Here is a 27,727-nt window from a genome sequence, read left to right as displayed (position 1 = left end):
GTTTTGCTCACAGAGGGAATTGGAGGCTAGTTAAATTTAGTGATTAATTGAAATATTTTCTTGCACTTAAATTCAAGTATTTCATAGAATTCAAGAAAACAAGCTTATATATTTATAAAACACAGCTTTTTAAGTTGTAAATTAAGGCAACCTTTCTGTACTTTGTTGAATAAAATTTCAGTCTCAGCAGAGCTAGAGAATCCATCCACCATTAACCTTACTTCAGTATTGCTATGCTATTCATAAAATCATCTTGTAAGTGTGTGCAAAGATTCAGATAGATTTTTCACAGACCTCCGTTAATTCCATTATTAATTAAAGTTGTTGGGTGATCTGTACATCCTTAGAATGTTGCATCATTAGAGAATATTCTCCCAATGAACATTAAATATTAACTCAATAAACCTTAAGCGCAACAAAATATTTGCTGCCTAATATCCTGTGAATGTTTTACAATTCAGAATGTCAAACTGCAAATAATTCTAAAGACATATTTCCTTTACTCAGCTTCTATGTGAAATATATGGATCCCTAGATGAAGAGAACCTAACCCTCGCCCATCCCCATGAACACAGAATAAACCTGGTATAGGACTGGAAAAGTGTTTTGGGCTCCACCTGCTGGGGCCAAAGGCAGTTTAGCGTTCAGTAAGTGACTGTTGCAGAAATCAAATTAAATTAGAGGAGTTAGGAACAAATAGTCCTTTCCAGCAGGTCTGAAAGACAAAGACATATTTAAAAATTATTCACGACTGTAGCAGAGCAGCTTTCAGTTCATTTCAAACCACAAATGAAGCCAGCTGCACCCAGACACCCTGGCTTGTCCACACCTATGACACCGTCAGACAGGAATCATCCCATTTGTGGAGAAAGGCTTACTCATCGTCTGCGTGAACATCTTAGTAATTTTCACTTTGTACGTTTTTATGATCTAAAGATGGAACTCCCAAAGTAGGAGGAAATGATGAACAACTTTGTGACTTACCCTGTTTACCCTTTGACCCCACGTGGCCACTGATCAGGAAACAATATTTCCCAAAGGTATCTGACTCTCATATAGGACTTGAATTTTATGTCAGTGACCTTTCACGTAGTGTCACAAGTAACTAAGATGTGAACTACCACTAAAAACATGTTGACAGTGGCATCGGAACCTAAAAAGAATTAACTTAACAATTCTGCTAGCAATTCTGCTAGTTATTTATCTTATTATGTTCTCTATATTCAGGCCACAATGAACAGTGCTCTTCACACTCAAACAAAAAATTTTATCAATAAAATTTTAATCCCCCCAAATTCCTAAAAGATGAAGAATATTATCTACTTAAGATATTAGGAGAATTAGGAATTAAAGAGATCTTTAAAATCAACACTTCTAACTATACAACTTCCTTCCATTTGTTTATTAGCCTTTATCTCTTACCATATCTTTTGTTTTTATGTTGGCTTTTCTTTTTCTTTTTATTTGTTTGGACTGTCAAAAATAGCATAGTGACCTTGCAGCGGAAGTTTTGGTGTCTCAGGGATGGTAGTTCCTGTGACCCATGGTTACAGACCTCAGCTGTGCTGCAGAGCAGGGTGAGGATGGGAGAAGCAGAGGGATTCAGAAGCATCCCACCCTCCAGCCGCAGAAAGAGCAGCAGCACGCACTTCGTGGGGTTGAAATTATTGCTTCACGAAAACAAAAGCAAAAACAAAACAATAACAACAACAAACCCTATTGAATCTGACGAGCGATTGCAAGGGTGTCGGCGTAGACAGAGTAAGAGAGAGACAAGGAATGATGTGCTGTGCTACTGGGAGACAATGGAGGCTTTGAGTTCTCTTTGTTTTTTTAGCAAAACTACAGGTTTCAGATGATTTTCTCAATTTCGATACTCATCCTCGGAAAAAAAAAAAAGGGAAAACCAATCTCAAATTGGTTTGCCGCCCACTGCGGTTTCGTGAGTTCTGCATAGTTCGTAGTCTCCACGTCCTCGGAAAGGAAGGAAAAGCGCCTTCCCGCTGGCCTGTCCTCTGCAGCGCGCTCTTCTCCCCTGTCCCAGGTATGCAGGGAGTTCCAGAGAGGAAACTGTGCCCGGGGAGAGACCGACTGCCGCTTTGCACACCCCGCAGACAGCACCATGATCGACACAAACGACAACACCGTAACCGTTTGTATGGATTACATAAAGGGGCGTTGCATGAGGGAGAAATGCAAATATTTTCACCCTCCTGCACACTTGCAGGCCAAAATCAAAGCTGCGCAGCACCAAGCCAACCAAGCTGCGGTGGCCGCCCAGGCAGCCGCGGCCGCGGCCACAGTCATGGTAAGTGCGGCGACCCGCCGCCCGCGCCGCCACCAAGCTCGTCCCCGCGGGGAGGCGGCGCTTCCGCGCTAGGACCTAGGCGCCCCGCGACTCTCGGGACACGTGGGGGGCTGCTATCCCCGCTGCTCCGCTGCCTAAGTTTCGTTGTTGTTTTTCCCCTTCTCGTTCTGTTTGTTTCCCCTTCCTTTTCCTTCTCCAGCACAATAAATAAATCCCTAAGGTGCAGGGAACCCAGTGGGATCTGTGAGGTCTGTTCACATCCAGTTCTGCTGTGAGCCTGCTCGCACGAACTGGGGTCCTCCTAAGGTAGGGGTCCGGAGGCCGTGCAAAGAACACGCAGGTGGGCCCCGAGCTTGGGGACAGCAAGGCCAGCAGCAGCCAGCGAGGAGAGAAGACGCGGTTCAGCTGTGCCTAGCAACAAGTGACCCCGCCTGGGACTGGCTCCTTCCTGTTCCTATTTCCCCACCCACCCCCTTTTTTTTAACATCACAATGAGCAACGTTGCTCAACCGCCGCACCCCAACCCTCAATTAAATTTTATTACAACAAATTCATGGAACATTAAAATGGTAAGGTGCTGGATGATACTAAAACAAAAGAGCTCTGAACCCAGGCTTTCTTCTTGCTTCTCTTTCCTGTCCCTTAGAGACCAGGGGGTGCGGCACTGTCCTCACCTTGGAAGCTATTACACCTCCCAAACCTCAGCGAGCCCGGAGGTCCCGTGGCCACCAGAAGCTTCATCCTTATAATCACCGGGGTGCCTGTTAAATATCCCAAATCTTGGGCCTCCCCCTAGACTTTTAGGAATAAGAGTTTGAATTTTAAAACATTGCCAGGTATTTTTGTGTGCAGTTTAATATTTGAGAAGCACATACCTAGAACACTGCTTCTCATATTGGCCACATTTGGGGTTGTAAAAAGGTCTGACATTTGGATTTCTTCTCCCAAAGCTGCTGATCTAATTGTCTGGTGTGGCTTGGGAAGGGGCTTTGCTTTTAAACCTCTCAAAGTGATTCCAGTACACATCAAAGTCAGAGAACTTTGCACTAAGTTACAGATATTTTTAACTAATTTGCTTTAAATTGAGATCTAGTTTACCAGAAATCTACTTTAGTAAACTCTCAGTGCATTCATTCATTCAGAACAACGAGTCCTGCTTTCTATCAAGCACTTACTGGGTAGGCAAAAGCAACCAGATTTTCACACCCACAGTGAGGTTAAAGTGAAAGTAATAATTACACTCCTCCACGACATTATGGAAATGCAGGGTGGACCTAGTGGGTTGTGAAGGACACAGTGTCCACTTGTCCCTTGGGAAGAGTAGATAGGCCTTCATAGTTTAGAGGTGTCATCTGAGAACACATTATTCTAACTAGCTAGCAACCATGGCCTCATACCCTGACAGCTGACCAAAGTGGAGGGGTAGCTGTTACACAAACAAGTTCATCATCATTTAACATTGTATTTACCAATGTTTGGAAAAGCTTGGACCTGTGATAAGCAATAGGGCTGCAGAGGGAAAGGAACAGAGCCTGCCCAGGTAGAATCACTTGTGACTATGGTCATATAGCTTAATTTCTAATCTGAGCTTATCTCTATGCATTGTGAGAAGGTCCTTCATCTGTCTTGTTTTGTTTTGTTTTCTCAGAGATCCTGAACACTGTTGGTGTTCTTTCCTCTTGTCCTCCTCTTCCTTATGCCATTGGCCATTATGCTATTTTCTAAGTTCCTGTAGGCATGGGCATGTATGCATCCACATGAGCTCGGTAAAATATAGATAAATTCACCCTTTTAGAGTCCTAGTAAAAAAGAAAAAAGTTTCTAAAATCTGTTGTACTTGGGGGCAAAAGAAAGGATAGAAGGATGAAAGTATACTATTGATTCAATGTTGATGAAAAAGGAATTTCTTTAGAGTACCAAGGAATCTTTTCTACATTTTTCCAGTATGGAATCCATTTTATCATCCACTTAGTGAAGATATCATTCCACAGCAAAATTTTTTTTCATTGTAATTATTTTTTAGCCCAGCCCCAACTTTTCCTAATTGATGTATTGATGGGCACTAAGAACACGTTTTTTCATAAGGTTCACATTGTCAACCCTAACATAAACCACAGGTATTCTGGGTGTTCCCAAGACTAGTCAGTCATAACCGTAGTTCCAAGAGACAAACACCCAACTAACGTGGTTTAAATGAAAAAGTTGGATATTATTAGATCATCGTCTTCAGAGAGGAAAAGGGAGAAATGAGGCTTAGGAATGGCTGTGTCCGGGAACTTAAAATTCAGGTGGTATCGCTCCCGTTTCTTTCCTGCCTCTCTTGATATGATAACTACTCTCAGTTAGGTCAGCTTCTCTCTGTAAGATAGATCACAGCTGTGGATATCTATAGGTACCAATTCTTACGTTTCTGGACAAGAGAAGAAATAGTTTCTTCTACATCATATCTAATGGGCAGGGATAGTTAAAGGTCCTTTTGGCGGCTTTCCCTATAGTTGGAGTGACAGGACCTACAGCTGGTGCAGCCTGAATCTCAGTGGCCACTTCTGACCACTTGGGTATAATATGAGGTTCTGGGAATATGGAAACTCTAGGACCTATAACTCAAATAGCTGTTAAGACAAAACCATGATACTCATAGTGACTCTAGGACTGGGCCTTGATGTTTATCTGCCTGTTTTCTAGAAGTACCAGTTCTAACATCCACAATCAATACATATTTCAGTCATTGAAGGAACAACACATCTAGCATATGTCGATAGTAGGTGACCCAGGCTGATGGTGATATGGGCAGAAGCGGCCATTTACACAAATAGGTCATCCCGTGGCCTCATAATCAGTCTCAGCTGTACTCTGCACTGGGCTGGCCTACACATTTTCTCATTACACTCCTCAGGAGGTATAAAGGTTACTGCCATGGGTGCCAGTAGCGTTAGTTACCATAGTTTCTCAGATTGTTACACCATGCCCAAATTTGGAGTTCTGAGAAGTCAAAGGATTCTGCCGCATCTTCAGCGACAACCCAAAGGAATGTAGTTTCAGAACAAAAGCTAGTGTCTCTCTGACAATGACATGAAAATTACTGAATCTGTCGTGTATTTCTAGTTAAAGTGAGAATCTCATTTAAAACTAGCCTAGGTACAGTTAGATAAAGTATTCTTACCCTAGTAGGAAGATTACCCAATACACTGAAGGAAAACTAGTATTTTATTTCCTTATTTAAAAAGAGAGATAGGAACAATGACTGCAGTTAGAAGATACTAATATTCCATTCACCTGGCTTCCACATCTGAATCCAATGCATTTCCATGGCGTAATTTTTATTGTTATCTGGGGATTTTCCCCTTACTTTGATTAATCACAATTTAAAGCTTTGACTCCAGAAAAAGACACTTTTATTTCCTTTTGAGCCTTATTCTTTTACATTACCTTTTAAAACATAAGCATCATCCTTGCTAGAATTTTTAAAATGTGAAAATAAGCCAGACAGAGTTCTCTTTGGTAGTTGTAATACAAAGAGTATTTGATCTGCGTGCACAGACACCACGGGGCAGCACAAGGGGAGAACCAGTTTGTAAAAGGAAACAGGACAAGCTGCAATCAGCTAGATAAGTTTCCATTGTTCAAGAAAACATGGACAGGAACTTTGAATTCCAACCCGCTCATCCACATCCTTTTATCCCGTGTTAAAGTGGCAGCTCTGATTATTTTTGTCAGGATTTCCTGACCTTTCCAATTTGGTCTTTGTCTGTAATGCCTGGCATGGGCCCTTGGTTTGCTAATGTTGACCTGCAGTGGGCCTGTTCCTCAAACCAGAAAAGGAAAACTCACTGCCCATAGGACTTCCTCCTGCTCATATAGCCATATGCACAAAGATGAAGGTACCTAGAGCTAGCAGAAAGTCAGAAGTGTTGCAGATGCAAGAACGGAAAATGCCATGTGAGTGGCACATAGTAAGGGCTCAACTACGAGAAACCCATTCCTCTGCTTTGGTGCGAAAGAGGCTCCTAGCATACATGGTTCCTTGATCTCTAAGGTTGGGTCTGAGCCTGAAGATCTCAGTGTAGGCAAACATACCAGCATCAAACAATCCCAGCCAGACCAGAATATTGTGTACTAGAAAACCATATTATCATATGATTATTCATCCACATAGATTTTGCAAGTACACTCTACACATGTGCTTCAGGGCGAGTGGCATGTTTAATCTTAATATGTGTGCTCTTCCCAGCAAGACTTCAGAGTTTACTTGGGAAGAAGACATCTGCATCTGATAAAGCAAACACGCACCATGCACTATGCAGTGGAACAAGCATGGCACCTCCTTCGTGCTTACGTTAGAGCTGTCAGTTTCTTTATACTCCTAGATGATTCTAAATTCTATGAAAATTAGGTTTCAACAAAGAAAAGGAAAAGAATATTAATCTTCCAGATGACTAGCCTAAAAAGAAATATTTAATATTTCTTATTCTACTTGGAGACTTTGTTAAATGATGCTTTGTTAAATCAAAATTTTGTTTGGAAATAACAGCCTTTGAAGTCTCTTCTACTCAGCATATCTGAAAAAATCCACCGAGTAGCATTTAATTCTGTACATTCTAAGGACTGGAAAAAATTGAATCTGTAAAGTTGAGACCAAAATGATTTTGAACTTAACCACCCAATGTTCCCAGTGTGCTCCGTGACAATAGGCTACGTAGCTTTCTTTAGTTACCAGAGTAGTTTAAATTCAGAAAACAAAACAAAGCCCTGTATTACATAACAGTGTAACACTATGCAGGGATGAAAGGCTATAAATGAACGTGTCATCATAAACGTTTCATAATGTCAAACACACATTTGAGGGAAGAATATCCAGAAGCTGCTGTGTTGTTGAGTTCCTTGGGTTGTTCTGATTTGGTTTCAGTGTTCATAATTTTATTTTCAAAGCATTGATTTCCTATGCTTTGATGGCCTGTATCAAAACTACCTTCCAAAACACTTCTCATCGGTGACCATTCTAAATCCCACTCCTTCCTATGGTCCTTCCCACTTTATTTCGAATCTCCCACCCTGGCAGATAACTCTTTACCTATCTCCTCTCATTTTCATATTTTTTATCCTGAATCAGCAAACGATAATGAACAGCCATCTATTTGCCAAGGAAAATATCATTAATTATTCCCATCTTACGGGTTTAGTCCTGTCCCATTTTATTTCAAATCCCATAGTTCCACTTCAGAATTTCAGAATACAAATTTTTAATTTTTAGACAAACCTTAGGGATTTATCTATTGTGCTAAACAGAAAAGGGATATTTCATTTTTATTTGCATTGGAGCTCTTCGTTTGAATTTATTTTCACAGAATTCCATCACAGAATTTTAAATTTTTTTAATAGTAATTAATAAGGAATAGGAAAAATTTTGTTGTGGTCTAAATCAATCCATATTTGGTATTATTTCAGTTAAGTGAAATTATCTTCCCAAAGTGTGGTTATAAGTTAAGGATATTATTTTACTTCTAATCTTTAAGCAGTTCTTTGCTATTTTAAACTATTGTACTTGCTCTAGCCAAGATTTCCACTTCTTATTAATTGGTTCTACTAATTATAGCTAAAAGTACAAGTAGAATTACAAAATAGAAATTCTTTTGATACTCAAGGACACTAAATACCCTTTTAAAGGGTATTTTTAGTGTAATCCGGTAAGTTGCTTGAGATGAATTAAATTATGATTTCGAATGTAGTAGAAAACAGAATGGACGATAAGTTAGTCATAGAAACAGGAAAACTAAATAAAAGTGAGAAATTTTTGAAACCTATTATTTAAATCAAAACTGATTAAGCTTGGGACCTTAGTCCATAATTTAAGACCCACACTAGCAGAGTGAAGAAAAGAATTGAGACAATTATCCACATGATTCAGACAAAAAATAAAGATCCAAACTCAAACAGTTTTGCCTAAATAATCTTGTGTTTGAATATTTTTTTGCCTGAATTTTTTTGTCTCAGTTTGCTACTTCATCTTGCTAGGCTAGATCTGAAATTAAAAATTATTTTTATGAAAATTTGCAACTTAGATTGCACTTGATGCCTTCAGTATTTTTTAATATTGGAAAACTAACTTATCAGAAGTTCTTCAATCCAATGGCCCTTAAAAGTTTTGCATTTTTTTCTGAAGCAATATAAAAAATGCTTACGGTGTGTATGCGAGCTGCTGTTTTAATTAACTTTCCTGAATTTCAAACATCTATATTTTACTCTCTTATATGCTTTTAACTAAGGTATAGTAGATGCATTTTTGCTTCAATACTAATTTAAGGTGTAATATTCATTTCTTTAGAGAACATTTTTGTTGTTGTGCATGCCTAGTGTTTTGTACGTTGTATATTGCATTCAGAATATTTTTTTCCTTCTCACCTATCCACAATGCAATGCCGTTCCCATGATGCACCTCTGCTTGCTGTTTACCTGTATGTTAATTCGCTTGAATCCCATTGGCCCACTGCCATCATGTGCTCGCTGCCTGTTATTAAAAGACTCAGTCGACTGCCAAAGCAATGAAGCGACCTCTCGAAGCAACTGTAGACCTGGTACTTTGACCTTTCACCTTTCGCTTTGCATGTAGCTTTTCAGAGAACCATCTGAGATTTGTATTACTTGTAAAATATTGGTTGCAAACAATCATTATTATTAATTTATAGAAAAAATTCAATAAGGTGTTTAGTCATCTCATTTTCATATGTAATCTGTGAAATAAATTAATCCTAACAAATTTTAATACCTTTTCCAAAAGAGTGAAGCAAATTTAAATTACTTGGCCCAAAAAATGTTTATTATAATTCTTATTAACCTTTAAATTCAAGAAATTTCCATTTAGTTAAAGAAAAGAATAGGTATTAATAACACAAATGCTTCTTTCTCCTTCCCATAGAATAGTTTAACCCATTTTAAAAGCTGAAACCATTTTTTTTTGTTGTTGTTGCTTGATAGTTTTTCTTTTCCTTAGTTGAGATGCTACTGTTTTGGGTTACAGAAATCATGCTTTCGCTCTCAATAACAAATTCTCACTCATTCGACATTGCCGCTGTTTAAATTAAGGTGCATGGCAGAGGCATCTCCTTAGCTGTCATTTTTTTTCTTTTTAAAAAAAGAATGTTGCAATTGATGATCTCTGTGGACATGGAAGGTGTGTTTCCTTTAAGTTAGACATATTTTATCGAATTCTTCGTTTTTAGGCCTTTCCTCCTGGTGCTCTTCATCCTTTACCAAAGAGACAAGCACTTGAAAAAAGCAACGGTGCCAGCCCGGTCTTTAACCCCAGCGTCTTGCACTACCAGCAGGCTCTGACCAGCGCGCAGTTGCAGCAACACACGGCGTTCATCCCCACAGGTGCGTGCCCCGACCGTCCCAGTCTGTGTCCTCGTGTCCTTCCGGTCATGTGCTTTCTTCTCATTTCTTTAAGCTGTTTGGTGGAATCTAGTTTGCATTCCGAGGTACAATACAGCCTGAAATGTATCACTGTTGTAGATATCTAGACAGATTGACCTTGCTTTGATAGCTAAAGATTGAGGATTCTAAAGCCAAATATGTGATAAGGCTGAGTGACAGATTCACCTCTGAGAAGCGGAGAGCAGTTAGAGCTTCTGGTTTTTCTTGTATTCAAACAAAGCTTGTAAATAAGACCTTTTACATGTGACAATGGAAATTTGTCCCTAACACTGAATGACCTAAAAATATCAATTCCAGCAAATACTAACCTTTTCTTTCTATTTCTACTCAGAGCACTAAAAGCTATTCAAATTAAAGCAATCCTCTACTCATATTTTTATATCCATTCTCTCTCTTTTTCCATCTTCCTCAGCTTTCACTAAGTTCACAAATCTGTAGAGCTCTTAGCCAATGCTTGATGATATGAGGTGCATTAATATTATTTCACTGAGCTCAATTATAGTAATCATAAAAGCACAGAGTTTAAAGGTTCTTAGTGGTCTCCTCATCCAAATGTTTTACAGATGAGAAAACTGAGGCGCCCCTCCATGAGAAGTGACTTCCCAAGGTGGTACAACTGAGAGAAGTTATAAAACCTAGGTTCCCTGTGCTGGTCCAATTTACACGCATCACACCACACATCCGGTCCCCTTGGATGGATTCCACATGGTTCTCCCAAAAATTCAGATAAAAGTAGATTTTTAAAAATATAACAAAACAGATCAGCTACAGGTGAAGAAACAAAAGTATAAGGCATGTCATTTCTCCGCCTTTTGACCACTTTGTTGACCATAGATCCAGACACACACACACACACACACACACACACACACACACACACACACACACGATACAGTCACCATAGCAACTGTGATTCTCACCTGTTAATTCATGTAAGAAGCAGGAGGTGACTTAAACCTTGATGGGTAGACCATCCACCGAGCTTTTTATTCCAAAGTCAAAAGTCCTCATCCTGGGGCCAGAGATGTATGTAGCTCAGTGGCACAGGGCCTGCCTGGCAAGCAAGCACAAGGCCTTAAGTTCGATTCCCAGTACAAAAAGAAAAGTCCTCATCCCATAATCGTGAGTTGAAGGTAAATGTAGGTGAATAATATGTTATAGCATAGCAACATTTGTACCTGGAACCTACTTAAGAATAATATAATCATTAAATAATTACTAGAAGGTCAGCTTACCCTGAGGTCCTATATGGTTTCTGCAGGTGTGACGTCATAGACCTCCTAACCACTAGTTTAAGAGACAAAAATTTAAGGAAGAATATAGTGATGAGAAAAGCATAAAAAGACAAACCTGCTTTAGAAAAATAGGTCTTAACGCCTGTACTATCTTCTGGGAATACCCGTGAAACCCCGGAGCTCAGCTTCATAAAAGACTTTGAAGCTCTCTAATGCATGTTTAACATTCCCAGCCAATAGTAACTGGTTAAATCACTGAAAGAACCTTCACTTAAAAACATTTCACTTGGAAGCTCAAATATTTCCAAACCAAGGATGAACAATATCCAAATCAATAACCTGATTGCTGCTGATGAAGCATATTGGATTACGTACCATATTAGGTATTAGCTGCTGTGATTGTGCACTTCTGCCCTCTGGTGGATTCTGTTGGAACAACTCAAGTCTGCAGACAACCCTCACATAGTGGGCTTTGCAAGTCAGGGTGGGTCCCTGCCACTTAACTCTGTGAATCAGAGTTAAGTTATGTGATATCAAGATCGTAGTGAAAAGATTTGTGGATGCTGTGTTCTGAAATGATATTTAAACTTTGAAGAAGTGTTTACATTTCTCTTAAATAATGGAAGAGAAAATAATTTTATTAAAAGGAAATTAGCATACTCTTTGTCTCACTGAAATCCATAACAGAAATTTCAGTGTTCGGGTTAGGTCAAGTTTTTGTTTCAGAGTTTCTTTCTTATAAACCACATTTTCAACCTTATTTTAAAAATTATAATGATAATATACATCGTTAATAATGGTTGCTTTTAAAACTCTGCATATCAAATGACATTCAAAAATAATTTTTTAACTTGGTAGGTGGTGGGTCCACTGTTTTTACAGGGAGAAATTTTCTATTTTTCTGGAAATGTTTTACATAACAAATTATCATAAATGAAGCAAAATATATTTTTCTTCTCCCAGAGGTTATCTTTTGTTGGAAGGTCATTCATAGGAACGTTTTTGATAGGGTACTAAAACTTTCCCATTGACACAATGTGCATCTGCCTTCGGGCTATAAAGACATTAACATCACAAAAAAACACAGTCTTCTCCAAAACCATACTATAATGACCGTTGCCCTGGTTGATGGCTTACAACACTTGCAATAGGTGGGATTTTTCCTTTTTTCTTTTTCTTTTTCAATAGGGATTATTTTAACCAAGTAGTTATTCTTTTTCTTTGCTATGTGAGGAAAGTGGCAAAACCACACATAGTTACAAAAATAGCAGCTAAATAACTCTTGGCATTTCTCTGACAGGTTTATTCTGAGTTACTGCAAATGTTTTTATAGATATTATCTCATTATTTTCAATATGCTGCAGTTCTGTTAGTGGCAAGAATAGTTATTTGCATTTTGCAGATGGAAAAACTGAGGCTGTGTGCACTGCAATGTGCTACATAAAATTAGTGAAATTATCCAGATAATTCTACCTCATGCACTAGAGCTGAAGTTTGTGCGACTGCAGCAGAAAATATTTGAGAAGGCTTTGTTCATGGAATTAGTGCCCTAACAAGAGGCCTCGGCTGGTCAGGACAATGGCAACCCACAGAGTCCCTTCTTGATTTATTTCATTACTTCAGAAGCACAAAATAAGTCACACGGGGGAGTGTACTAATCCAGATATTGCCTAATGAGGAGAAACACACATGTTACACAAAGTCATCACAAGACTTGTTGAGACAGTTATCAGTGATCAGCAGAAACTATATCTGCACAACCACAATGAAATTTATCTGTTCCATTCAATTCAGCAAATGTTTCTTGAACACATAGTATCTTCTGGGCTCTAGAGCCAGTGATGAAAATGCAAAGAAACGGAGGAGAAGGTGGAAACCAAATGCAACACACATCATTTAGGATGGGCTGAGGGTCTGAGTACAACTGTGTGAGAGTGAAGCAAAAAAAAAAAAGGAGGCAATGTGTTCTATCTTCTGCAAGTACCACAGTTGGTGGTTTCAAAGGATATGGAGAAAGAAGGCCATCCAGAGGAGGAAATCTTTACTTGAAATATTGAAAGAGAAATGAGATTTTACGCTTGGGGGAAGAACATCCTAGGCAGGGATAGGAAGCAAACATGTAAAGAGCAGGACATTGTTCTTGTGGCTGTAGTTCAAAGTATTCATGGAAGAGAGAGGAGGGGAAGATGGCAGAAATGTGGCTTACAGAGCTGGACCAAAATCTGGCATTAGGTAAGAGAGTCACTCACATGGCAAAAGCTATGTTTTTCCAATGTTCACAGCCAGATAGAGAGAAAGGCTTATCCAGTTAATGTGGTTGACCATCTCACCACTTCTAGGACTAAAGGCAAAGTGATATAACCACCGTGAACCCATAGTGGCTACAGTAGCTGTTGTTGGTTATTTGTCGCTGAGATGATGATAGTATGCACGACACAGGAAAGCCGTCCAAGAAAGCCTGTCTACTTTGGAACTCAAGAGAGTAAGAGGCAGTTTTTTATAGGAGTGACTTTGAATCCAACCATGGCTAACTTTAAAATGAAACCGTTCACAAGCTTGGGGGCTTTAATAAATTTTAGAAGCAGATTGTTCTCCAAATATCTTACTGATGGCTAACTACATCCATCCAATACATTAACCACCTACCGTGTGACCCATAGGCCTAGCCACACAGGATCCCTGCCTTTCTGACTTTACTGTAGTGGAGGAGAGATGGATGCGCACCAAATATCCACTCAAATATATAATTAAAGAATTTTAGAGTACTCTGAATGAGAACATAATGAGTTCAATGAGATTAAAATAGAAAACTGATATACATGGCTTGGAGAGGTAGGTGAAAGAAGATTTAAACAATATTCTGAAGAACTGGCATCTACCTTAAGACATGAAAGATGAAAAAAGAGGGTGATGATTATTCTCTACAGAGGGGACAGCTTGTGGGAAGCTCAAAAATAGGACAGAAGTGTTATGTGTTGCACTCAAAGCAATGAAAGACTCATCTGTCTGGATCCCGGTGCCAGGGAAGAGAGGTGTGGGACAGCATGGAGAAAAAGTCAGAGCTTGGACCTCAGGGGTCTTCATCCCACAAGCAGTAAGAGCCAGCAGATCATTTACAGTGTAGGAATGACCAGGCACACATTGAGAGATGGTGCTGTGTCAGCAGATTGGAGAATGACTGGATTCGGGGGAGAAGGATGTTGTCACATAGCCAGGATTAGAGATAGTAGTGACCAGGACTACAAGTAGCGGTGGACAGACAAATGCATTTCTGAAATTACATTTCAAAAACAAGATTGTTTTGGCTTATTGGTGAATTGAACCTGGGAATGTCACAGAGGAAGTTGCATCAGATATAACTTTAGTTCAGGCCAGAGGTCCCATGGACAGTAACGCCCACCAAGTATTTGAGATAAAGTTTTAACTTACTGAAATGGAGGTCCAAGAGGCCAGGCAAGCACTTAGAAGAAGGCCCTGGGCTTAGACAACTGACCTGGGCAGGACACATAAATGTGGAAGCCATGAGCTCATACATGGTATTTAAATTCATGTATTGAATGATACACCAGGAAAACATATAGAGTAGATAAAAAGAACCCAGAACTGAGTTTGAAAACATCCAGCATGTAGAGACATAGAGTTCAAGGAAGGAAGAGCAAAGCAAACAAAAGAGAGTTGCCAGGAAAAAATAGGATGTGTGTGTGTGTGTGTGTGTGTGTGTGTGTGTGTGTGTGTATGTGTGTGATCAAAAATCTAAGGGACAACAGTCATTTATTGTGGAGGTATGATGGGCCAGTGTGAAGTGCTGCTGAGATTCAGGAACAATAGATTAAGGTGCAGGAGTTTCTACCAATTGCTGCAATGTGAAGTTCTGTTTGCTTTTTTTTTTTCCCCCCCAGTACTGGGGATTGAACCCAGGACCATCCCACTCAGCTCTATCCTCAGCTTTCTTACCTTCTTCATCTTCTTTTTTCTTTTTTAATTTTTGAGCCAAGGTCTCACTAAGTCACTGAGTTGCCAGGTTGGACTCAGACTTGCCTCAGCCTCCCAGTGTGGCAATGTAGAATTTTTTGATGACTGACATTTGCAGTTTGAGTGGAGAGATGGAGAGAAGTAAGCAATAAATAGGGCCAAGGATGTGAAAATTTATGCGTAGGTAAGTTTCCAGAAGTTTGTGAAGGTGAGAGACAAACCTGGAGAAATCACTTTGGAGGGGTAAGTGTATACGTGTGTGTGTAAAGTTGGATGGACTGGCGCATGTTTGTTGAAGAATCTTGTAACAGCCCAGTTAAACAGGCCCTTTCTCTGAGTAGGTAATGTTAGCCTGATCAAAATGCAGATCAGGTAAGAAGCCTCCCTCTGGTAGGAAGTGCTCAGCAAAGAGAACAGATGGACAGACTTCAAATTTCTCATCTAATATCTCAAAAGGCAGTTCTGAGAGCTTCAGTGTTCAAACCTATGCTTATTAAAAATTACTTCTCTGACATCTACATCACACCCAGTTATCAGTTATCAAATCCATGTATTACCTAGATTTTCATTCTAAGGAATTGAAGCAGTAGCAGATAATCCCTGAAAGCTATAAGTCAGTTCTTTTCCACAGCACACATTTCTATCATGGTCAGCGTGTTCTGGTTCGTGTATATCATAGGACCATCCTTAGGTAAGGCAGCTATTCCCTAAGGGAAAGCTGAAACACCCTACCTACTTAGACACTAACTTGGGATTTCCTAGTTCTGGCAAAGGACTCTGTCGGGTATTACTTCATGTAACTCTGAAAATATCCCTGAGCCTGAGTCCTGATTCAGCCCAGTTTTGCACTAACTTGCCTTGACAGTGTATAGACTTCCTTGCTGGGTGCCACTTCATCATAGTGAATCTCAGAGCCAAAAGTAGATCACAGACATATGTAGGCCATTCTGCCCAGGAGCCTCCATCTTCCTGCACCACTGGCTTTCAAACAGCTCATAGACAAATAGATTTTTTTATTTGGTATTTTGATATATAATTTGTCTATAATCAAACAAAATTTTAATGCAGAAAGTGCAGCATAATCTAGGGAAGGTAAGATCTGGATTTAAGATCAGAGTCCTGTTTCTAGCCTTGCCCTTGACGCACACTACGCATGACCTTGGAGGAGTTACTATGCCTCAGATTTTTCATCTGTAAAATACTTCCTACCTCAGAGGATTAACTTGATAATGTCTGTAAAATACATTGAGATCTTAGAGGAAGGACAGCATGGCATTATCGCACATCATTCTGATTAGAATCACGGTGATGTATATGAATAGAAAGTGTGAAAAGTAGTCTAAGAGTAAGCTTGGAATATTATTGGCTTAAAATAAGACAGATATATTTGTGTCTGTACTGACAATGTGAATGGCCCTAAAAACTGTGTTAACTAACCCTACTTATTTCTGATTGTGCCTCAATCTCACTTTGAATGTTAACTCTAAACCGCTAACCTGTTTCTTTCCCTTTATTCACTTTTTTCCACCCACCATTGCATGACATCAGGGTCAGTTTTGTGCATGACACCCGCTACCAGTATTGGTAGGTTTCAACCTTTTTTATTTGTCTTTTATATGATGTACAGTACCTTCATTTGTTTGAAATTTATTTCAGAGATGGTAGAAATGCTTTAGGAGATAGATCTGAACGTTTATTTGGCTTTAGAGTTAACAGATAGGTTTTTTATGATGTACTTATATATTTAAGAAAATGACAGTTTTAATGTGACCTCTTGTGCTAAAACAATCTCTACAAAAACATAAAACCACAAGTATGAGTCTGCTTTTTAATGATTTGTGTTTTGTTTCTCTTTATAGTTTATCTGGTATAGCATAAGAAAAACAGAGAGGCAGGCTAATTTCATCAATGTTTTAAAGTTTCATAGTGGTGTGCCTTTATCTCCTCTTTGCTGTGTGTTAGAGTTATCAGAGTTTCCCAGAAGTATTTTTAAAAAAATTATACATGGATGTATTTTGAAACCAAATGTCTCAACTGCTTTGCTTTTAATATTTTTAAGTGCAAATTTGTGGATTTTTTTGTACCTTCACATTCCCTTAGATATTAAATTTTAATATCTTGTAGATAGCCTCACACATGTCAATGTCTTGGTACAAAAGTCTGTCTTTAGATGGATTAGTTCTCCTTAGAATCCAGAGAAATGAACTTCGGCAGAATTTGTCTGGCTACTTTACATCAAGGCCATGATTTCTGCTCCGCGGTTTATTGATCAAAATAAAACACAATTCACAGCAATTCCAGTATACATGAGTAATGCCAAATTGAAAAAAATTTAATTTAACTACAATTAATTCCAAAAAGCATCCTATCCCAAATTAGGCCTACAAAGATTTTAGAATTTATGAGTATTCTAAATTTGATTATGACATATTCTTACTTCATTGGCTATTACCAATCATATTTTCAGAAACAGCTATTAATTACATTCACTATACACTCTGAATTAGGAAGAGAGCTATTGTTAGAAATAAAAATGTTTATAAATACATCAACCAAAGTAATCTGCTTTGGCCTTTCTGGGAATCACTGATTATGTTTTAAAACTTCCTTTAATTGTACTTGTAATAAGCTATTTTCCCTTTTTTATTTCTCTCCCATGCTTCCTTGCTTTGCATTGTGATTGCATGCCATCTGCTGGTTTAACCCATGATGGCTTGCTGCTCTGATATTCACCATGCCAAAATACCACTTCTATTACCATAATGCTACACCCTCCTGTTCATTGCTCCCATGGTTCCCCTCCTGAAAGTACCCATGATGCACAGCGCTACGTCCGCCACTGTCTCTGCAGCAACAACTCCTGCAACAAGTGTCCCCTTCGCAGCAACAGCCACAGCCAATCAGGTTTGCTCCTTTTAAAGCTTTCTTTCACAAATCCCAAACTCTAAATGAGTGCTGATATTTAAAAAAAAAATTCTCGGTGAGAATTTTTTTTTCATGTTTATCCATCAAATTTTATTTTTTTAATTAGTTTATAGCAAGCATTTATGGACAGGTTGCACTTATTTAGAGTTAACATTTACTGCAAATAATGATGTAGCTATGTTTTGTGTTGCACTGTTTGTTTTCGTACCTAATATTGTGTAATTAACCTGACAGGCTTAAATTCCTTTTAGTACAGCATTGCTTATCCAGTGGTTTGTGAATTGCCGCATAAAAAATTGTAGAAGCCAACCTGTTGGTGCTTCAGAAATGGCTCTATTTTGATTGTGCTCATTCAGACCCTATCAGCTACAGCTATGGTGGAAGCAAAAAATTATCTTGGAAAAGGCTCCCCTTTTTCCCAAGTTTCCAAATTTGAGGTCTGAATAATTCTTATTAACATCTGCCCCTTGGGCGTAGGTGCCACGAGACTCACTCCGTCCCCACTTGACAATCTGTTCAGATGCTGGTGTAAAAGCCAAACCATACTGAAAGGAGAGGAACGTACCAGTGTGTTCACAAAGGCTGGATATTACTGATTAGGAGAGTTTAACTCTGTTGGTTTAATGCATGTGCCAATAAGACCATGGATGTGATACTACCTAGTGAGAGCCAGAGGACTATTTCCCACTCTGTGGTCACAAGCTGACTGCGCCCCTGACCCTGCTGACTAGCTCCCCCCACCCCCCGTGCTCCTGTCACGAGGACACGGATGTGAGAGGACTGAGCATAAGCCCTCGCCTCGCCCAGTGAAATACTGTACTGCGCATGCCCTCCCTTCATAGAAGAGCAATTTTGGTTCTTTGTTTAGTTTTATGTTTTGTTTCGTTGTTTTTTTTTTTTGTTTTTTTTTTTAATAAAATCAACTGTGCTAATGAAAGATGAAGACAGATATAAGAGAAGACTGGAGGGAAGGGCCAGGCTATTAGGGACACTGGTAAGTTGAGCGTTAGGGGAAATCAGGTCAAGGCATAAATGGCCAGATAGCATCCTTCTGACCGGAAGGGCTGATGCACACCCAGGTAAGGATGAGCTCCAAGGCTCTAGGTTTCATCACTACACGGAGAGGTGCAAGCAGACTGGAAGGCAGGGATGGAAGGTAAATCCTAGGGCAGCTCCTTCTATGACAAAACAGGAGGGAATAAGGACAGGCCAAGGGGATAGTGCAGAGGCAGACAACCATGCACTGACAGTTCCTCGGCTCTTTGCTGTATATCTCTAAAACGCCAAGCTATCCTCTGAGGAGAGTCGACTCAGCTTCTAAACTAGTACCAAGACAAGCAGCAAATAAGCTCCTTAGCTGGGGAGATTGTTTTTTACATCAAAAGGAGAGAGACTGTTTGCATCCTTCCCTTATTAGGTTCAAAGTACCTCGTGTCATTTACTCATTCTTTTTAGGGAAGCTGGATACTTGTTTCTTTTAAGTCTAAGTCCTGCCTCCACCCCCCATGTTTATGTAATCTTTGACCCATTTGGGTTACAAATTCCCTTCATATGAAAACAAATGAGAAGTGTAATACTATACCTAGTAGTATTTATCACAATAAAAATTTACCTGTACTGGATAGCAAGTTGAGCATTTCTGATGCCTAGAGATCTTTCTCCAGGAAAGAAAAAGACAAAAGAAATACTTAGGATAAATTCCACCATATATTATAAACATTTGGCAATACATCACATACACTTTTCCAGCACCGTGATTCTTTGCCTCCATTTGATGAAGAGATTGCAAGCGAACATGTAAATCTGTGTGTGTGAAAGAGGCAGGGTAGGTAGCATGGACTCCTGAAGCTAAAATACATCACCTCAAAGGAGGGTGTAGTTGGTAAAGGAACAAGTTCAACTTCAGTTTGTAGTTTGTCAGGTTAATAGTTGCTGCTGTGTCACATGTAAATGATAAAGTGAACTCATTAAAAATAAATTATTGTAAGCCTAAATCTTCAGACGGGCATTCTTATACATTTTAAAGAAGTTTCAAAGAGCAAAACATTTACAAAAGAACTTGGGTATTCTTTTACCACCCAAGAATAGGAAGCAGAGATTGCTAGTGGCAGTGAAATAACAAGTTATCTTGTTAAGGTTTTACCCTTTAAACTCAAATCAGGCTGGGGGTGGTGGCACATGCCTATAATTCCAGTCCCCAGAAGCTGAGGGAGGAGGGTTGCATGGAGTTCAAAGCCAGCCTAAACTGCATACTGATGTCCTGTCTCAAGAAACAAAAGTAAATAAATAAACTCAAATCAGTTTATGTGAGGTAAATGCGATAAACACTACACTATGGAAACAAATAAATAAAAAATAAATAAAAGCATAATCTAAGTTAAATAAACTAAATAAAAGCAGAATAGAAGTATTTTGATTGTTTAGCTCTGGGAATAGATATGTAAACAAAAATATGAGTAGATTTGTTAAGAGCTATTTCCTATTTCAATTAAGTATTTCAGTTTTAATATATAAATTATACCTAATATTATTTATTAACCATTTATCAGGTATGAATCTAAATAGTCTCTCTAATATGCTACGTTATATATTATATATCAAATATTCTACTTCATTCTGTATTACATGAGAGAATACATATTATAAGCATGAATAGCCATTTAATCCTCACAATACTTTTGTGAGACAGGTACAGTTTCCCCCTCCTCATTTTACAAATGTTAAAACTGAGAGAAAGGTTAACTACACGAACCAAAGTCACATTGCTAATAAACAATCTTGCTAGAGTTTAAACCCAGGCAGTCTGCTTTACAGCCTTGATCTTAACCACCATGGCACACTACCTCTTTCTGTAACTATGAATACACAAAAGTAATTTTTCCTGAAGTAAAACTGTCTGTCCAATGAGACATAAAAGCACCAAACTCCATTGCTATAGGGGGAAAAGAAGTAGTTTTGTTAATGCAGCTTAAACTAACGAGGATCAGGTAGGAGGATCAGATGAACTGAATTTGGACATAGCAGCCAGCTAGTTCTATAATAGTCATGTCATATGTAGAAACCATGTAGTTGATCTCATTAATTCTATTTAATATTATAATCAGTAAAAATAATTTCTATAGAAGACAACCTACGAAAGAGTTAGTCATTAGTCTTAGTGAAGCTGGGTCATGGGTTTCTTTTGTCATAGACTTAGTTCTTAGCTTCTCTTAGTCTCACAAATAGCTTGGTAAGAAGAAAAATAAAATAATGATAACCTGTAAATCAATCAACTTCCACCACTAACCAACAAATGGAATATATAAATTTATAGATACTTGTATTAAAAGAAATTTAAATTATACATTGAAAGAGGCAGAGATAAACAGCTTAGTACGTGGCTTATCAATTTTTTTCATGTGAGAAATTTCATTATTCTGGCAAGTGGCCTGCCTTGTCTTGCTTTTACCTGTTACCTTGGGAATATTACTTAAATAAAATGAGAATGCATATTAAAATTCCTTTAATTTGAATGGCTATACTACTCTATGCTACTGTTGCTTTAATATTTTTATTTCAAAGTTACATTATACCTCAAAGGGGGAGAAAATAATTTTCCAAATAAATATATTTTTAGTTTCTTCATTTATATACAGAGATTTTTCAGTTCACTTACTACCATCCTTAAAAGCTCAATTAAAATATAATTTGTATTCTGAGTCTGTCCCCCACCCCCTGCCCCCAGCTAAAGGTACATTTTTCTAGCCTCTGAATTCTTCAAGGACTATCTTCACATCCCTAAGGCATCCTCATTAGGTAGAAAGAAAAACAAATGCAAGTGTGTGCAGAGGTGAGGGTATAAAGTTTAGCTGGAGAGAAACCAGCTTTCCGACTGCCAGAGCACCCGTTTGCAGGAGTGGCTGTAAGGTAGCTTTGACTCCCACTGTACAACACCTTAGAGCCAGGTTAAAGGGTTCAGGCCCTGTTTGGCCACTGTAGGGTTTTTAAGCAGAACAGTGATGGAAACAGCACTTAGGAAGACTGAGCAGATGGATTTGAGGCAGGAGAGTCTGCAGAGGCCATTAAGTGGTTTTAACAAGAGCCTAAACCAGGACAGCGGCAGCTGGCAAGTGGCCTGCTTTGTCTTGCTTTTGCCCGTTACATTGGGAGTGTTATTTTAACCAAGGAGAAACATGGGCACGATTTCGTACTGTAGCAAAGGCTGTCCAAATAAATGTCAGGTGGCAGAAAGAGAGATGTGAGCTGATATGAAAGGAAGTTGCCTCTTGGGACCCGCACGCAGTCCCTCCCAGGACAGTAGCTAGGTGGCCTCAGTGACCTCTGATGTGCCCACCCCAACATATGTTTCTCACTGCCTGGCTCAGGGAGCCTTACACTCACCAGAACTCCACACTCCCAAGGCCTGTGCTTGAGAGAGAGAGTCCTTCAGACTGAGAGAATAACATTACCGCTCTCTGGACGGGAGGGTCATTATCCACGCAGTTCACTCTGGTTTGTGAGTCCATGCCAGAAAGAAAAATCCTTACAGATTGGATATTAGGAATCTTTATAGAGCACCCTTGATAGTGCCTTAAAGCGGGCCAAGTCAGACGATGTTTCTGGCAATATGTCACCCAGCATATTAACCACATCTCCAGAAAGTGCTGATTCATGGTTACAGTTAACCTCAAGGCCTTGTCACATCTTCTGAGCTTTCCTCTAGAACTGAAGTCCATTCAGCAGAGGGTTAGCCTTAGGAAGATTTATTGAAAATTAGTTGATAATATATTGTATGCACATATCCATCTATTTATTAGAATATTTGATAAGTCCGCAAATTCCATTTTCCACACTGCCTGATATGTTTGCTATAGATATAATCAATTTCAACACTATCTTATCAGAAAAATAAAATAATCACATGTAACCAGAATGGCCATCATGCTTCATGGTTCTGCTATTCATTACTAAAGAGAGAAGAGAAAGTCTCAAAATCATTCTACTTTACTTATTCCTTATCCATGAATGTAAACACAGTTTAAAGCTATTTGTATATAGGTGCTTGGATATGTAAATTAGCCTTTGCTAACCAAGAAACGCAGGAAGATAAGGTCATAGTTTACTTCATCTCTCTTGCATCTCAGAATTTAACAAAATATCTACTATTCAATGCCATCTGTTGGGACTATATTCAGACAAATGTAGGAGGCGTTGAACATTCCCCACTATTCACCACTTGACCCATTTTGGGGCCCGTGTTCATTTCACAAGAAAAACAATCTCTTGGTTCTGTAAGGCCCCAGTGTAGGAGGTGTAGGCTCCTGTCAGATCTCCTGAAATACACCGCAGAGTCACTGGCCTCTCCTTGTGATGCTCAAACTGCGAAACAAAAGATTCCTTTCCCAAAGTTTGCTCGTTTCTGGGAGCAGAGTACAGAAAGCAGCTGAGTCCCAAGTATGTTGGTCTTCAGAAAAGCAGAAACAACAGAATCCAGTCCTTGCAAACAGCACTGGGGCCGAATCATCCTTCTCAGTACTGTACTGACAAAGCATTGGGCCACCTTGAATTTTCTTGCTTAAATTCTGACGCTAGAGCAGGGGTTAAGTTCCAGGAGTAGATCTGGTTGCTTGAAGTGAGGCAGAATTTTGCCTTATCAAATATTTTGTGGAGAAGGCAGGGCAGGAGTAACAATGAGATGGAAGCCTACTTACAAAAACAAAACCAAAAAAACTGCAAAAATTGCACTCAGCAATTAGTTAAAGAAACTTACCAGTGTGAATCTAAATTCCATCGTGCAGCATGGCTATGGCATTAGAATCCAGACTTGCTAGTATGGTTGAAAAACATGTGTTTGTTTTTTTGGAGGGGGTGCTCTGCTAGTCGTAGATGAACTTGGTTTTATAAGAGCAATATGGAGGCAGAGGAATTGATCTCTTCAAGAAGCCAGAAAATGAGACAATAGTCCTTTTATTTTCCTGCCTCAGAAGCAGCTCCTTTGCAGGACTACCATGAAGTTTAATTAATAAATGTATTTTCAGATCTCTAAGGAAAGGCTAAGTTATATAAGCGTTGTGATCTAGTACATTTCATTTTCATGAATAATTTACACCTCTTGGTGAGAAGCTTGGGCAGAATTCTTTTGTATATAGCACCTAAAGACATAATATCAGTTCCAATTTTGTGCAGCTGAAGAGAAAAATGTCAAGAGTCCTTATGTGGAGCTTTCCTGCCTGGTGGATCGTCCTACTTATTATACCTCTAATCCCATCCTCTTGTGCATTTTGATGGGGTTGGGGGGACCTTTTTGAATCAAAAAGTCATAGTCCCTGTAGTATTTTGGCTTTTGTTGATAGTAGTAAAACCACACTCCATTTCTCTAATTTTAGGTTTTCTCTTTTGAGTGGAACAAATATGTAGTTTGTCCTATGTGTGTGTATTTCCAGCTCTAGATTTGTAAAGATGAAGAGACTAGCTACAAAGCAGGAATTCAGACTCATTTCCTAAGGGTGAATGATGAACAGGGTCTCGTTCTTTCTACGAGTTTCTGTGAACAGAGTGAAATGTTCTCTCGGCATTCACCACTGCTGCCCACCTTTATACCATGCTGCCTGAGTGTTTGGGGAAGTAGCCAACCTTTCTACTCAGGTGCACGGCAGGAGAGATAACCCAGCTGCGGCTCCACTCACTGGGTATGGTGCTGCCATGTGTCAAAGACACCCTGGCTTTAGATTTGGCCTGCTAGACTCCCCTCCAGGCCACATGACAGCAGCCAGTGACTTCATGGCCAGATCCTGCTGATCATTCCAGAGGCCACCAACTGGGGGAGGTGCTAAAGTTATTCAAGGATTCATTGCCTAGTCAAGAGAGGTGAATTAATCTGAATAGGCTATTAAAAAAAAATTAGTCTAATATACAAACAGCACTTCATGGGAAGCAGACTCCATAGCAGGGTCAGTCTCATCTCTAAAGTGACAGGGGACATAGCTCTGAGGAACCTGTAGGAATTAAATAAAGGACAAGTGTCCTAGCCACTTTCTTCATCACTGTGACAAAATACCTCACACAAATTATATGACAAAATACCACAAATTAAAGGAAGAGAAGTTTATTTTGGCTCACAATGTGTAGAGGTTTCAGTCCATGGTTGGCGGGCTCCAAAGCAGGACAGCACATTATAGTGGCAAAGTGGAATAAAAGCTGCTCATGTCTGGTGTCCTGGAAGTAGAGAATACAAAGGAAAGTGCGGGGGGCAGGGAGATGTGCCCCTCCAGCCACACCCCCAATGACACACATCTTACAGCCAGAACCCACCTCTTAATAGAAGTCAGCCCTGAGCCCCGATAATCAAGTGACTTTCCAAATGAAAAGTAATGAGAAGCAATGAGAACATGAGGCTGTGGGGGAACATCTGGGTATAAACCATAACACAGGTAAGGACTAAGTCAGAATTTAAAGTGCAGAGATGAGAACGGGATAAAGTAAAAAGGGGACCTCACATTATAAATGCACCAGCATTCAACTTTAAATACGTTATCACATTTAACCGTATTAGATAGGCTCTATTTTCCCTTTCACATGTTAAAAAAAAAATTGAAGTTCAAATTTAGTCACAGCTCTAATTACAGTCTGCATTTGACCTCAAGTCTGTCTGCCCTTGAAGCCTGGGTTGGTCTGCTTTCTGTGGCTGTGATAAAATGCTTGAGATAATCAACTTTAAAAGAGAAAAAGTTAGTTTTGGCTCACAGTTTTGGAGGGTTCAGTCTGTAGTCAGTTGGCCCACTGTATGAAACCTGCGCAAAGACTGTATCATAGTGGGAGCACATGGTAGAGGATCTTGCTCACTTCATGGTAATCAGGAAACACGAGAGACAGGAAGGAGCCAGGCAGTAATCCTCCTCAAGGGTGCTGTCCCAGTGACCTAACTTCCTTCCACTGCGTCCCACTTCTTAAAGGTTCCACCAGCTCCCAAGACCACCAAGCTGAGGACCTAGGCTTTCACACATGGGCCTTCGGGGGATTATAGCAAAGTCAGTGCTTTTCCTTTTATATTCTTCCCCACAGTGTACGTGGCTTAGAAAGAAATTTCAGAATCAGACTGAGACTTCAGCTCAGGCAGGCAAAGCAGCTATGATGTCAGATCTGAAAAGGGGGACATTGTGGCTTGTGTGAGTTGAACAACTTGCCTTGGCCATACCACCAGTGAGGGAGAGAGACAGCAGGGAGTGAGAAATAGAGGATGTAGTGGGCAGTCCTGCAAAATGTGGTTGAACAGGTAAGGAGGGACTTGAACGGCAGGATGAGAACAGGACAAGCATCATGAAATGAGAAGCTTGGAAACATCAGTCTGCTGAGAGTGAGTATGTAGATGTGACCAGGAAGAGACTGCAAGGTCACTGAGAGAGCTACTGCATCAATGAAGTGATGAAATCAGGATGGAGAGAAGATAAAATCAGCGAGAGGGGATGAATAATCATGAACCACAAAAACTCAGACAGATTTCTTGATCCTTTACTCTCCGTTGCTCACCCAGAGGCTCTATCGACTTCTACAATGCCTGTAGATTTCTACACCTTCCTCTTCTCTGCCATGTAACCTCCTTAGACATCTTTCCTATTGGCTTTCATAGAAAAGAATGGTTCTTATCTACCCATCTTTACTTCGATTTGTCCTAGAACAAATTTGTTGACTGGTATTTTCTGACATCAGTTTATGAAAACCTAGAGCTATTACAGCAATTAGAATCCATCATGCCCGAGCATAAGTATAGTATGCTGGAGGTTTTGGTCTGTTTGTTTTACTTTCAGTGATCAAGTTATATTATTCTTATCAGTTCCCTTGTTCTCTAGTAATAAAGATTCCAGAGCTTATGTTGATAAGCTTCTTACAATCAAATACAGACCTATCTTTTTATTTTTTAGTTTTTACAGGCACTTCTGGAAGCAGCATCCTTAAACTGATCATTGTAAAATGTCACTCCTTTGCTCCCAGTCACAGATGCATCAGGCATTGTAGGTCTGACCCAACCAGCATCAACTAAATCTTAGGAACCAAGGCAGAAAGTCATAAGAACAAACTTACTACAATCATGCCACACCTCCTGATAACACAAAAACAGTGATGGTGCAGATTGCATTAAAATTGGAAGAGAAGAACAGATCAGCGAAGTGGTTCACCCAACTCACATAAACACCAAGGACACCAGGCCTGGAACTCGCTGATCTGTGTCTCACCTACAGCAATCTCTTTTCACTTTCACTACTACCTTCCTGAGAAAGTGCCTTAAATGATCATAGCAGGCCCCCAAGGACTACAGAGCACATCGACCGCACAAATAGATAGGACTCAGACCATAGCCCTTCCGGCCACACTTACCATGTGCCAGACACGGTGCTCAGCCTCTCCTGGGAATTATCTCACTGCCACCTGAAATGGCCCTGTAAAGGATCATTACTATCCCCACTCACAGGTGAGGAAACTGCAATTTACAGAAGCTAAAAAACTTCCCCAAGTGGCTAAGCAGATTTAGCACTTTCCCCCAAGCTCCTAATCTTGTATTTTTAGCAAGGAGAAGGAGGAGTGGCTAAGACTCACTGAAGGCTGTGAAAGGGACCAGGCCCAGGGTCTCCGCCTCCATCAGACCACAGTACACAGCGAATATACTCACTCTTCTTTTTTTTTAAAAAAACAGTCAATAACTTTGCTTCCTCCTTAAAACTTAGAAAGATTTTTGAGGAAAGATTTTTGAGATGTCCAGAGAAGTTAAAGGTAATGCCTTTTCTTTCCCTCCAGGTCGTTTTCCAGTATTAATTTCATAACTGTTCATTAATCATTCGTTCAATGTTTGCCATTGTTACACTGATATGTGTGAATGGGCCAG

General features: G+C 39.6%; 1 protein-coding gene across 6 annotated transcripts in view; it reads left to right on the top strand.

The window, feature by feature from the left end:
- Positions 1–27,727, top strand: part of Mbnl2 (muscleblind-like splicing regulator 2) — a 152,569-nt gene that overhangs the window by 109,002 nt on the left and 15,840 nt on the right. Inside the window, exons 5-9 of one of the 6 annotated variants that reach the window (XM_005374085.2) lie at positions 2,045–2,308; positions 8,827–8,880; positions 9,526–9,679; positions 16,495–16,530; positions 17,756–17,850. In XM_005374085.2, the coding sequence (XP_005374142.1) occupies positions 2,045–2,308; positions 8,827–8,880; positions 9,526–9,679; positions 16,495–16,530; positions 17,756–17,850 (603 nt within the window). The remainder of the gene's footprint in view (positions 1–2,044; positions 2,309–8,826; positions 8,881–9,525; positions 9,680–16,494; positions 16,531–17,755; positions 17,851–27,727) is intronic. The other 5 variants (XM_005374091.2, XM_005374089.2, XM_005374087.2 and 2 more) reach the window with 5 other exon arrangements.

The sequence above is a fragment of the Chinchilla lanigera genome, unplaced genomic scaffold, assembly GCF_000276665.1.
Source record: "Chinchilla lanigera isolate Chin_1 unplaced genomic scaffold, ChiLan1.0 scaffold00003, whole genome shotgun sequence".
NCBI classification, from domain to species: Eukaryota; Metazoa; Chordata; class Mammalia; order Rodentia; family Chinchillidae; genus Chinchilla; species Chinchilla lanigera.
Note: the sequence above shows the minus strand (reverse complement) of the source record. Positions and strands in the feature narration are given on the sequence as shown.